Genomic DNA, 14,064 nt, shown 5'->3' with positions numbered 1-14,064 from the left:
AGTTCCCCAAATGAAACTCCAGGGGCACCTTGGGTAGATGCAGTACAGTGAATGAAGGAGGAAATAATTAGTTGCCATTGCAGAAACTGCTAAACACAAAGTGGAAGAATGCATGCAGCCCATTTCCTGCAGAGTACAGGGAGCCTTGGTAACGGAACATGCAAAACTACAACAGAAATGCAAAAGATAAACAGGACTTCTCCAAACTAATAAGGGACAAATCTCGATTTCAAGTAACAAAAAGACTTTATTTTTTATTCCTGTGTACTATGTAGCCAAATAACATTAAGACATTTTATCATGAATTTGCATGATGATAAATCAAGTCTTAAGCATTTTCTTGACAGTCTTAGACATTTGCCAGCATTGGACAGAATCGGTACACATACAGACGGTGAGAGAACACAAGTGGTAGAAGGAAAACTGAGAGAGCACATAAGGCATTGAGTTTCGAACCCAGTAAAAATATTCATGAAAAGAGGCAAGATGAGGCAGGAGAGGGAAAGATATTCAGCAGAAAGCAAATTATACATCAAAAATCGTGTGTAGGAACTGTTAATATGGCTAAAAAATTAAGGTTTTCAAAATTACATACCCCTTGTTGAGGTCTTCTGATTTAAAAAAAAATTCTTAGGGCAAGAAGAGACCCTCTTCCCTATTCCTAAAATGAACTTAAGGATGTTGCCCTTATCAGCGGATGGCTTGGGAAGGTGGAGTGAGAGTGGATCCTTGGTGTGGAAGGCTGATATAAAACTGTATTAGAAGCATGTCACTGAGCCCTAAGTCTGAAAACTCAGTGGCGGGTCTGGTTGAGACTGTCTAAGCTTTCTTGTAAAGTGTCTGACTACATGAGGAAAGATGACAAAATCCCTTATGGTTAGTATGGATCCCTACCCTGAGTTACTCAGATCCTGCTCAAATGTGAACTGTTTGAATAGCATTATCACATTCAGTATTAATAGGAAAATCTGAATTGAATCTTAATTTAGTCTCTAAATACAAATTGAAATTATATTGGAATTTGTCTCATCTATCTGCTAAGTACTGCTGACAGTTTTCATAAAGAAGAATCATGAATGTTCACTGTTTAAGTAAATATATCATTACTATGTATCAGGCATTTGGTATGAAATTAGAGTGTCATAGGAACTATTTAAAAATGGACTTAACTTACAGTAGAATTTGGAAATAAATAACAGCAAAACTCTTGGGGGAAATGGGAAGAAAAGATAGAAAGATTCTGTCTTCTCAGTATCAGAAATCATGAGAGCATATTGTAAGAATTTGAACTTTCCTCATCTCAAGTAACCCAAGGAAGATTCCAGGTTGTTCAAGCCCCTCCCTATAAAGATGGCTTGAGAAACAGATAAGGAATCTCTTCTAAATAAACAAAATACTCCTTGCAGGCATATTTTCCATGCTTTTCTGAAAAAAGCAGGATGCCATGTAAATTGTTAGAACTTATTACAATAGCTATATGGGAAATGTAAAGGCAGGGAACAAAATGGGTGAACAATAAGAAGATTTTACAGTTATAAATAACAGGTTTCACTGTATCAAAAAACTTTATATTAAAAGCGTGTGTTAAATATGAAACAAAATGCAAACTCGACACATAACTAGTTTTCCAAAGCATGGTCTTTTTAGGAGAGTCCCACTGCTATACACTTATATGTTCTGTTTCAGACCATCAGCCTAACTGTTCTACACTTAACCATGAAAACTGACCAAAAAGTGTACCCGTTATGGTCTTCAAGCAGCCATAGGAATTATGAGTACATATGGTGCTTTTATATACATATAGCAGTTTTTCATGAATCTGATATAGGTTGGAGAAATAGAGCTAGTCATTCATTTTTAGCAAAAGGACTTGTAAAATACAGAAAGGGTAAACATTCCTTTTATATGGAGTTGATCCGTTAAAGAACCTTAGAAAAGTCAGCAGTTTATTTACCTGAGTTTCCCATTTAAAGGCTAAATAGTAATTGAATACTTTTTACTTAAGAACGTGAACAAAATCTACAATATTAAAAAGGGCCACTCAGAAAATTTAGACTCAAGATAATGTTTGAGTATTTTGAATTTTTATAAAGTCTAATAGAAACATGTATGAATTTTCCTTTTTAGTTAAAACATAAAGTCATAGAATAATACTGATTTATTGGATGTTATTTAGAACATAGGTTAAGGGTAAACCTGAGAAATCATTAAGAAAGCAAAGCAAATCTTCTGGACATTCAAGCAAATTGTTACAAGTGATAAAAACTAATTATTAGTAACTTACTTCAATTATGAACCCATATGAGATTATGAGTTAACACTAAAGACTTCAGCATAAATTTTTAACCTGAATAGATCCCTTTTGAAGGGTGATATAGAAATAACTATATGTTTTATACAGAAAAAATAGTGCACTCAGTGTTTTACCAGTAGTTATCTCAGTTTACCTTTCAACAGGGTATTTTTTTATGCTCAGCTATGAACAGTCTTCCAGATTTTTGTTTGTTTTGTTTAAAACAGATAGGGCTATGTTTCTAAATACAGCACATTGTTCAAAGTCAGGATCCTACAGTCTTCTAGAATTGAATATTTTATCCTGTAAGGAATATAACCATGTTACTATTTTAAATGTATCGTTTCAATCCCAGGTCAAAATCAGCTTTACGAAATCACCAACCTAACACTTTAACACAGGGCAGAAATAGTGAAGCACTTTGGTTTACATGATTTAATTATTAAATGAATAAAAAGCCTCTCTTTCCCAAATCCTTCAACCTATGATGTATCGTAACATTTAAAACATAATTGAGGTACATCTATCTGCTGAGTAGTTCTTGTAGTTATATTCCATATATGAACCAAAATAACACTAAGCAAAGTCACCAGGATCAAGGAGAAAATTTTAAAATCATCTTCCTACTTCTTTCTCATTGTTAAGTTACAAAACTTTCTTGGATGAGACTACAGCTTGGAAAATGGTCAATATGATTTGGTAAATAGAGCAAAATTCCATGATCAATAGTACTGGTCCTGGATTGAAGACGCAAGTAGTGTTTTTATTTTCCTGTTCCACATGTCTTAATAATTAGTGAAAATTTTTGCCCAAGATTCATTCATACTATGATGAATTTTTAAGTACAAAGACAAATAAAAGCTCTGCTGACCATCAGGCAAAGATTATTGCTAAGTGAAATCCAGTTAGCAATTTATTCACATTTAAAGAAAAAGTAACAGAACCACTCTATATGAGATACTTATTTTAAGCTAATGAGAGCAGAGTTCCTGTACTTGCATCACTAGCAACTGCAGACTTGAGGAAAACTGATTAATATATATATATGTGTGTGTATGTATGTATAAATGGATTATTTTGTGCAACAGGCAGAATTTGAATACATTCCACTGCCATACTGCCTGACTGGCGTGCACCAGCTCTTTAACAGAATACTTTAGTAGTGAAATTTTTTCCATCTGACATATCTACATGTAAAGATATCAAAGATGATTAAGTTACTCAAAACCAGACTTCTAATTCTATGATTTTAAAGTTTAATTAAAATAAATCTAGTTTCTGTAAGGTTGTTCACCAGTACTACGTGGCTACATTGAAATTAAAGGGGGGGGGATCCTCTGTATTTAGTTTTTAAATATTTTTAAATGTTGGTAAAAATGGAAATCAATTGAATTACAAGTGACCAATTTAAGCATGCCAACTATAGAAGGTTATTGTCTTTACTCACTTACAAAATCTTTGCCTACAGATAACTTTAACTGTCAGGTGTATGAAATCACATAGTTTAGGGTTCTGCTGGAGTTGGGAGGAAAATTTAAACAGAATAGTCTGTGACAATGCACTTATGTGAATTTAAACTCCAGAGGAGAGTTTTCTATAGAATGAAGGGCTTGGCCAATGGAGAAGGCAGTTGGTATTAAAAGAACTAGCACAGATTCCTTGGTATACAGTGACAACAAAAACAAGGAACCATACAGGTGTAAACAAGCTAAAAATCACCTTGGCAAAATGTCTTCATCTATTTAAAAAATACCGAAAAGCATGCAACCTAAAATTCCCTCCCTATCATAAGAATGAACTGGGGAAAAAAAAAAAAAACACAAACAAAACAAAACAAAAAAACAGATGGAACCATCTGTTTCTGTCAGTAGAAAACAATAATAGATACATTAGGTTCCAGGACAAATAAAACTTTAAAATATTAATACTGAAAAAATACAATTAAATTTTTATTAAAAAATACATACTCCTTACTAAATCTTTGTGTACATTTGTTTCATGTGAAAAGAAAAAAAAACTAAAATAGGAAAGGCATTAAGACTACCTAATTACTTATACTGTATTTGGTAGAAGCATGTTTCAGTCAAACTTTAAACAAAAATAAGTTATTCTGTTTTCATTTGCTCCCGGACATCAGAGGGCAGGGTTTCAAACAGAGCATCTTCCACAACTAAACCAGCTCTCTTCAGAGCTCGACAGTCACCCAGTTCGGGAGGGAGGATTTCAAAGTGATTGCCTTTAACATCTAAGTAGGAAAGGACTAGCAAATTTCCAATTTTCGGTGAAAGTACTGATAGGCTGTTTTTTCCAATCTTCAGAGTTTTAAGTTTCTTGCAGAAATAAAGTTCATCTGGAAGGCTCTCCACTTTGTTACAAGTGATGGAAAAATACTGTAAACTTTGTAGAACTCCAATTTCTGGTGGGATAAATCGAATGTCATTGTATGATAACTCCAAGTATCGGATTTTGTTGCATAGGAAGAGGTGGGAAGGCAGCACCTCTATTTTATTGTGACTAAATGACAGACGTTCCAGGCTGGTGAGTTTCTTTATATGCTCTGGGATATAGGTGATGCTGTTATGCCAGAGTTTTAGCACTGTCAACTTTCTCAGGTGTTGGAAACTAACGATTTCTTCTATAGATTTCAGATTATTTTCCTTGAGGTCCAATTCCTGGAGGCTAAGCAGGCTGAACACAGCATGAGGAATGCGCTCTAGGTCACAGTGGACCAGTTCCAGCTCTGTCAGATTGGTCATCTTCTTCAGATTGTTGAGCATCACCAGCTTGGTGCCATCATTATGTATGCACATCTTCTGGAGATGGCTGGAGACATCGACCACTGCCTGAGGAATTTTGGAAACGTTGCTTTTGATAGAGAGAATTTTAAGGCTTTTGAGATCACGCAGAGACTCAAGGGTGACATTTTTGGAAATATCGTGACTTAGAGAGCCAACCAGGTAGAGCTCTTCCAGATTCCGGAGTCCATACATCCAGAGAGGCAGCTCCCTCATATCATCAAACTTGACGCTCAAGACTTTGAGGTTTTCCTTCAGGAAAGAGAGTGCTGCACTGTGAATTTTGACCGAGCACTGGTGTAGAGAGAGCTCTTGGAGATTGTCTAGCTGCGCGATGGTGGCTGGTATCATTACATTCTTAATGATCTCAAGTTTTAGAGATTGCAGCTCGGTGATTTCAAAAACAGTGTCTGGAAGGCCAGAGAGCATGATAAGAGGCAACTCCAGCCGATTGTGGGCATTTGTCTGTAGCTTCTGCCTCAGTTTATCGGGAGTCCACTCATTATTTAAGTTCAGCTGCTTTAATTTGTTTTCACTCACTTCAGACAAGAACACTGCAAACCTCTTGGAATACAGAGGGTCGTACTGATCTATCATATGGAGCATAAAAGCAAAGTCATTTTTCACATCCGGAATATCATCAATTCCTGTCTCCTGCCGGACATATTCAAAAGAGTACTCCCTTAGAGAACGGTAGAACAGCCAGTATAAGGTGTAAAGGCACGTCAACCCATAGATACTTACAAAGCACAGGTAGCAAAAGGAGAGTTTGGAGAACAAGTGTGCCATGGTGTGGTTGCATGAGAAGTTTTTATATCCGGTCATGTCCTGAATGTCAACGTTACAGTCCACTGTAAATTGAACTCTGGAAACCAGGGCACCATTATACGCAATGATGATTAGGAATTTTATAACCTTAAGTACAGTCTGGCGAACATACATAGCATAGAGTATATCACCTTCTTCGACATGCAGCCTGAACTTCTTCACCTTCTCAAATAAGGCCTTTGCTTGCTCCCCTTCCTTCTTATCCAGAGCCCCTGCAGTGGATTTGTCAACCACAAACTTCTCAGGAATCGATTTTAACGACTGAGAGTTGACCAGGCTGCCTTCTGGGCCAGACTGAATGGTGTTGGACCTGCTCATGTTGTTCTTCCTGTTGTCCTTCTCTTCTGAGTCCTCCCCAGACACTTCCGATAAAGCCCGCGTGGTCCAAGGAGAGTCAAAACACTTCCCCAGGATAGAGATGAAATGTTCTATCTTGGAGCTGGAGCCAGGGAACTTGAACCAAAAGTTGCTGCAGAGCATGAAGACCAGAGTATGGATAAGGACAAGGTAAGGGAAATACTTGGCATACCAGTGGAGGGCTCGCTCATAACACATCTGGTTTATAAAACTGTACTGCTGAAGGTCCAGATCTGTTTTTAGTCCTTTCATTTCCACGGTGGCGGGGTTAGTCGGGGATGGTTTAGGTGGAGGCAGTGGGGTGGTTCCGGCAACAGCTTGAGAGGCATTCGAAACAGACGAGTGGTTCTGAGAAGGCTGAACTCTCTTCGGAAGGCAAATTATCTTGTCTTGCATGACCTGAAACAGAAATGATATGTTCAAATTATATTATTCAAAGAGCTTTCATAATAGCATTAGTGCAAAGAAAGCAGCAATAACATCCAATAAATGTCCATTTCCTTTGTCTGGAGAATAAAATGTTCAGTTCCAGCACCACGATTTTATTCTTAGCCCACATGTTGGAAAAATTAAATATATGTCTAAGTTATGACATAAGACAGCAGTTTTGTTAAGTCATAGAACAATTCGTGACAAAATAAATATTTAAAGAAGAGTCATGTATTTTTAAAAATTTTGCATTTTTTTTCCCCCTCACTGGAGCCTGGGAGAATTAGTCAGCCATGGGTCTGGGAAGTACATCCCTTTATCAGGCTCGATCTTGAATTGGACGGCTCCAAAGAGTATATTAGCTTGTGTATGAGAAGAAGTAAAAGGATTGGAAGGAAGAAATATGGAAGAAATTTCTGACTTTATCATTTCCCCTTTCTTTTTACCCATATCCTGGACTACATGCATAGATGAATGTGAGCAGCTTTAATATAAAGGAAATTTACTAAGCTTTTACAAAAAGAAAAAATCCTTCAGAGAGAGGAGAAAGAATATAGAACTGTTCAATAGTAAAATAATTATATATTAAATTGGCTGGTTTTTCATACAAAATATTATATTGAGAACTTCTATCTCTCTACCAACACTTCAGTTTGCTAAGAATATTAAGCTATAAAAATGTCCGGCAGTCTCATAAAATCACAATTTGGGTAAGAGAGAATGTATCCTTTTTAAAGATTAGATAGTAAGAGGCAGAATACACCTTGAATCAGCTGGAGGAATCATCCCCAGGAAGAAGTACATGTAAGTGGAATTCTTTAAACAATAAACAAACAGTTCAGAGGAGGAATAATAACTAAGGAATTGACAGCAATAACATGTGGAATGAATAATGCAGGGAAAGTCTATTTGTACCTTAAAAATCAAATGGCTGGAAATTCACAGTGTTTAGTGATTTTGCAACAGCAAAATGTTTACTTTGTAACACCAAAGTCCTTTATTTTGACTAAAGAAGTAGAAACTGAATTCATTGCAAAGTCGACTGCTATGGCCCAGACAGAAATATAAAGTTTGACAATGGTGTAGACAACCAACACTTAGTAGAGGGCCTTATATATATAAGGTAACTAGTTATATTTGCTGAGAAAGTGAATAATTCCAGAACTGGTACTTCCAGTTCAGAGTTGCATAGGTCTGGGGGTGGACCGTACCTCTCCTAGGGATGAAGATAAGGATGGTGATTATGGTGATGACATCAGCAAACTTCTGTTGTGTTTAATATGCAACTGACTTTTATTCTAAAAGTGTCATGGGTATTAATTCTTTTAATTGTCACCTTAACTGGATGAGGCAGATACTCTTATTATTCCCATTTACAGATGGGAAGACCAAAACACAGAAAGGTTAAGAAACTTGTGAATGTTATCTAACCAGGGCACCTGGACCCAGAGCCACATTCTTACTTTATTTTACTGAATTTCTAAGATTAACCCCAAAAGATCCCAATCTGACTCTTCCAAATTACGAATCACGTTAGACAAAGTATTATCGGAAAAAAAGCTCACTTCTTCCCATAGCAGAAAACAATGAAAAAATTAGGTTAAGAGAAGAGGGGGAAGTTTCGCCACAAGATTTAGAAAAGCTCTGTCCTGAAAGATAAAGCAGGGGCAATCACTTATTAGGTAAATCAAAAGAAGGCAGAGAAGAATAACAAATATGATTTCATTCAGAGGGTTCAGTGGCTACAGAGGCGTGAAAATTGAGCAGTGGTCTTCAAATATTTTTATCACTTACCTATATCAGAGAACAGATGTTAAGCCATACCCACTCAGTCTATGTATGTTTATTCATAATTATATTCAGAAAGGACTATCAATTCTTACGTCAAGTATTAGAAAAGCTTAATTCCTTTCCTGTTAAGATAATTATAAATAAAAGTTTTAATTTTTTTCCCATATCTCCACAGAGTATTCTTCATATATCTTGGGAGTCAAGCGTTCGTTCTATCATGGAAACATCAGGAACAGAAAAGAGGAGTTTGAGAAAGCCCAGACAAATGCCAGACTATCTTGAAGGAATATAAAAGAGAAACAAGAAAGAAGTTCAGTGTTTGTGTCATGTTCTGGATGTTTTCCCATTTGGGGTCTCACTAAATGCTTCAACGATCTGTGGAACAGGCAGAAGGGGCTGGAGACCAGCAGGGAAAGAAGTGCTTTCCTGAGCACCTTCCCCAAGAGTGACACCTCTGAGCTAACATTGTTAGCGGCGTGTTGAAAATACAGAAGAATAGCGTGAAAGCAAGATCACTTAGAAGGTAAAAAGTCAGGCACCTTTTTAAGGCGCTAATCTGCCAAGCAACTAGGCAGGCTCATTACTGTCCCCCCTCCCAGCCTTTCCACAGGTTAGCTCCTAATGGCGAAAGATGACAGACCTTTGGAGCTTGGCTGGATAGGTTCAGGTTATGCACTGTACCAGGGTACCCAGCTAACAGGCGAGTAGAGGTTGTAATCCTGCTTGGTTCTGCTCTCTCCGCTGTATGCACTAGGGCTATGGCCACACAGTGGGGATGCCTTATTATATTCTGCACCAAGATGCCTGATCAGCTACAGTCGGCCATGCTAGGGAGGCAGGTCATATTCTCCTCATTCTTGAGAAGAAGAAATCAACCAAAGTTCAGAGAATTTAGGCGAGTTACTTGCCTAAGTTCACATAGCTAGAAAATGATAGAGCAGGAATTTACACCTATCTTGTCTACAGCCTGGTATTCTTCCATCACTCCACATAGTCTCCTCACTTCACCAAGCTTCTGCTAGGATGCTTTTACAGAGAATGGTCCAGCACAGAAAGGTAATAATACATAGCCGATCCCCAGGGCTTCCTTTTAGCCTTCTGATGTCATAGTTTCTCTTTGAATCCTCCTGAAGACATATTTTTTAAAATGTGCTCAGTTAAATCCCAGGAGGGTAAAGACAGTGATCTATTTTCCAGAAGCTGTAAACTACTCAGAATGGAGCACAGAGTAGAAAAAATACTGGAATTTAGTCACGAAGAACAATAGCTGCTCATGCTGCTGAGAGAACACAGTAAGGAGCTTCCAGAGAGATGCAGCTCAGAGAAGAATTCCCAAGAAATGTAATGGCAAGTTGTCCGATCTAGGATTATGAAAAGGAATTGGGTGGGTTATGGAGTTCAAGAATAAAGAGTGTGAAGATTTAAACAGTAAAATAGCCACAGGAGCAGGAGGAAGTCAGTTACTCTCCATGTGTAATAGAAACAGTATTTCTGAGCACAACAAGTTTCAGAACTGGGAGAAGGATCAGTATTTTCAAAGGTATAGTAATAAAGAGAAAGAAGACAAAAAAAAATAAGGCAGACAGGCATCCTTTAAAAAAAAAAAAGGAATGGTGTTTTTGTGATATCTTTATAAATAACAGCAGCTTGTAAGATCTTAAAAGTTTTTGTTCTGCTCTTTTGAGAAGTTTGCCTAATTACACCTAATTACACCTACATAGCAGGTCGTCAGCAATGCCATTTCACTCACTGTTGTGTTTCATTCAATGTCATCTCATTATAATGTTGATGAGATGCTGTAGGAACTTAACTCTTTACTTTGATCAATTAGCCTACGGTCAAATTGGTTTCCTAATACATCATTTCACTTGAAGTCACAGGACATATAGGTGATGACAAGTACCTCACTTACTATACCTCACCTTTCTTTACCTTTACCCAGTAATTTATACATGAGAATGTAAATTAAGCCTTAAAGAAAGGCTGCAAAACCACTTTTGAAGAAATAATTGTAGGGTTCCAAGCTGCTATTGCATGACCAAGGCAGAGTGCTTGGGGGAGGAGCAGAGAGAAAACCCCACCCACCCACCCATTCTATAGAACACAGACTGAGACCATCACCAGCTCGTACACGCACGCATCACAATGAGAAGGAATGCTACCATTTTCTTCTAGGGAAACCCTGAGACTGCCTTTGGAGGAAAAAGGCTTGAGACTAGAGCTGCATAGTTTGTTTGTGGAGGGTGAGGAAGAGGAGGGAAAAGAAACTGGGAAGGGGGAGAGAAAAAAATTTTAAAAGCAAAATGAACACGAGAATCTGATCCAAAATATAGGAAGGTGGGAAAGTTACTATCCTAACAGTGAATATGAGGATAATTCTTGAATGAAATCATCTATGTTAAGGAAAATATCTAAGTTCGTTTGGGGATGAGGAAAGGGACACAGGAGGTGAGTCACTGTGAGCAAAGGTCACACGAAGCCAAGGCAACAAGGATGGCTGTACTCCTTCTATATTGGAAGGAATAGGCCTGGAGGGAGGAGCAGGTGAGTCAGCAGAGCAGAGAGGGGATAGGATTGAAGGAAACAGGTCAAGCAATGTGGTGGGAGGCTGGAGTATATACTCATTTCTATTTTAAGATGTAAAGACCTTTCAATCTTCCCCAAACCTTTGGTAAAATCTGCTAAACATACACACACGTCCTATGAACGATTTTTGTAAAAATCACAGCAAAAAGGGACTAAATTTCATGCTTAGATCAAACTGTACAGACAGAGGAAGTTTGCCCCGGATGGTAAAAATCTATAGCTTAACTGTTTCCATGGAGACAGGAACTGGGATCATGAGAATGCCTGAGTCTGCTAGAACTTCAGGAGAGTCATGGCTTGGAATTTGACACAATATCTCCTAGATCTGAAAGAGCAGCTGACATTTAGGTGACAGAAGTATATAAAATGCTCCTCTAGTCTTTACAACCAAAGTTGCTGGAGGAATAAAAAAATACATGTAAATTTGTTCCATGATTGTGATAATATCTAGGTGATATTTCTGCAAAAGAAACTCAAGGGTTGCCGAGATTGAAGAAACAAGCTCACTAAAATTTAGGTTCATAAATTCTCATTTGCAAATTATTCTGAGACAGCACAAGAGGTGTTTCTGGAAAAAAAAGGAACTCATCTTACTTAATTCTGAGGTCGATGAAATAAACTGAATTTCCTGCTTTTGCTTTCTAAGGAGATCTTTTTCAGAGAAACAATGTGAAAATTCAAGCTTCCTTAAACCCATCGAAATCATGCCTTAAAACACTGCTCAGAACTAGAAAAAGAAATATTTAAAACTGTCATTGGCAAATTTATAACAGCAAATAGATACATTTTTAAGTGGAGTATGTGGATACTTTATCACATATTCAATTATCTTGCAGTTAATGCAAAATTAGGGACTTTTAATACTAATTTTCACTGCTTTACATCATTAATGTTCATGATATTTGTATGATTTATCTTTGATGATGATTATTTATTTGATTCTCAGTCCTTTGTTAGGATCACAACATCCATTAGTACATGTAAAAATAAGATTTACTTAATTCAGGGAGTTTCCAGGAAAGTACTACAGTGAAAAGCAGAAACCACCAGTGGTAACAAGTTGAAAAAGTTTCATATTTGCATGAATGAGACACCAGAGGGCTGAGGTTAAAACAAAATAAAACAACAAAACAAAATCATTTAGGTTCAGAAATACTGCTTGATATAACAAAGATAGAGCAACACAAATAAGGGCCAGCTTACCTAATACATGGCAAAGGTATAAATGGACACACAAACGCAGGTGGTGTAGGACATGCAGAACATCAGTGCTGAGTAGCTCTAAGGGTGTACTCAGGGAAAGTCAATCATTTTGGAGAATCTACTGTAGGTTAGCTATTATGTTAGAGATCCCAAGAAAGACAAGCCCTTCAAAGTCAAGCATAGGACAGAGACAACTAAATCAGTAATTAGTGTGATAGATAAGTGCTCAAATTCAGGCTTCCTTTTCACAATGAACTGTATAATCAACTTAGCTAGAAAAAAACTTGGTGCTATTTTTATTGGGATTACACTATATTTATAAATTTATTTTCTGAAGAACTGACATCTTTATGGCGTTGATTCTTCCTCTCCATGGTGTTTCCACTTGTTCACATCTAATTTTGTGTCTTTCAGGAGTGTTTTATAGCTTTCCTCACATAGATTTTGGACATTTATTGTTATGTCCCCAAATTTTATTTTTCCTATCATAAAAATGTTTGTTTAAAAAAAAAAACCACACTTATTTTTAACACAGAAGGTGGAGGCCTCCCTTAACCTTTCCCTATTTCCATGCAGTTCCTTAGTGAGCCCTGATGAGTCTGGTGTATGCTCTTCCAGATCTATATCTGTGCAGTTACATATTTACGACATATAAACACAGGAGACCTTCCTTACTATATGTATTGTTCCTGCACCTTGAGCTGCTCACTTTCAGAATAGGTCTTAGAGACCTTAACAGATTAGCAAACAGGTATCTACTTCATTCTAAGGACCACAGAATTACATAGTGTGGATGTGCTGTAATTTATTAATCATATTCCCATGATGATGTGAATATGTTAATAGAAAATTTTTCTATTAAAATCAGTGCCAGTCTCAAAAAATTACATGCTGCCCAATTTTACCCAGCATTCTGCAAAACAGAACATAGAACAACAGTTAGGCACTTGACAGAGGTTCACTGCCAAGGGTCTGCACCAGGGAATTCCTTGGGGTGTTAAGATTTTTCTATATCCTGTGGTGGTTACAAGAATGTATGTGTGTTTTAAAATTCGAATATAAATCTTGTTTTGATACGGAGTGTGTTCTTGAAGATGGGAGGGCTAAATGCTCTACAATACTAACATTTTTCCACCAGGTTTCTGTTTTTTCACATCATTATTTTTTTTTTAGCTGTTTTATGGATTTAAAAAAAAGGAAAATCAATCACTTCTTTCTTTTCACAAGTGAATTTAATCCATTACGTTATTGTACTCACTCATATTTAAATATCTACTAATACTTGAGTTGATCTATTTATTTTTATAAATACCTTTCCTTCCTTTTTCATCACTTCTGTTGCACTGATGACGTTTTCCATAATTTTGTCTTTCTCATCCCACCTCAGCTGGTTAGGAAGGTGTAAACTGTATTTCTATAATGCAAACTGTATTTCTTTAATAGAGATTATAGAGGGTATCTATAATTTCTTAAAACATACACATTTAAAGGTTTTCAGTAAGCATTCCCCCTTCTGCGGATGTTTTGACTACCCACTGAACTACTCCATTTTGTTGTTCCCAGAGTTTGTTTCAGCTTCCTTTGGGAACATTTTTTTTTTTTTTTTAACAATCTATAGTCAATTGTGATTATTTATATACTTATTAAATTATGTGCTCACTAGTTTTCTTAGATCCTATATCTTCTCCCTGGGTTAATTTTCCTTTTGGTTGAAGTATATCTCTTAATTATTTTAATAAGGTTCTCTGGATAGAAAGCTCATATACCTCTATGTCTGAACAT

The 14,064-nt window shown here is 36.8% G+C and overlaps 1 protein-coding gene across 1 annotated transcript in view; it reads right to left on the bottom strand.

Annotated features, from left to right (window-relative positions):
• Nucleotides 1–227: 227 nt before the first annotated feature.
• The window catches only part of LRRC8C (leucine rich repeat containing 8 VRAC subunit C), a 68,276-nt gene continuing 54,439 nt past the window's right edge, over nucleotides 228–14,064 (bottom strand). Inside the window, exon 3 of the mRNA XM_016122979.2 lies at nucleotides 228–6,672. Within this exon, the coding sequence (XP_015978465.1) occupies nucleotides 4,399–6,672 (2,274 nt within the window). The 3' untranslated portion in view covers nucleotides 228–4,398. The remainder of the gene's footprint in view (nucleotides 6,673–14,064) is intronic.

This window comes from Rousettus aegyptiacus, unplaced genomic scaffold, assembly GCF_014176215.1.
Source record: "Rousettus aegyptiacus isolate mRouAeg1 unplaced genomic scaffold, mRouAeg1.p scaffold_m13_p_1, whole genome shotgun sequence".
In the NCBI taxonomy this organism is placed as follows: domain Eukaryota; kingdom Metazoa; phylum Chordata; class Mammalia; order Chiroptera; family Pteropodidae; genus Rousettus; species Rousettus aegyptiacus.
This window is presented reverse-complemented; position numbering and strand designations above follow the sequence as displayed.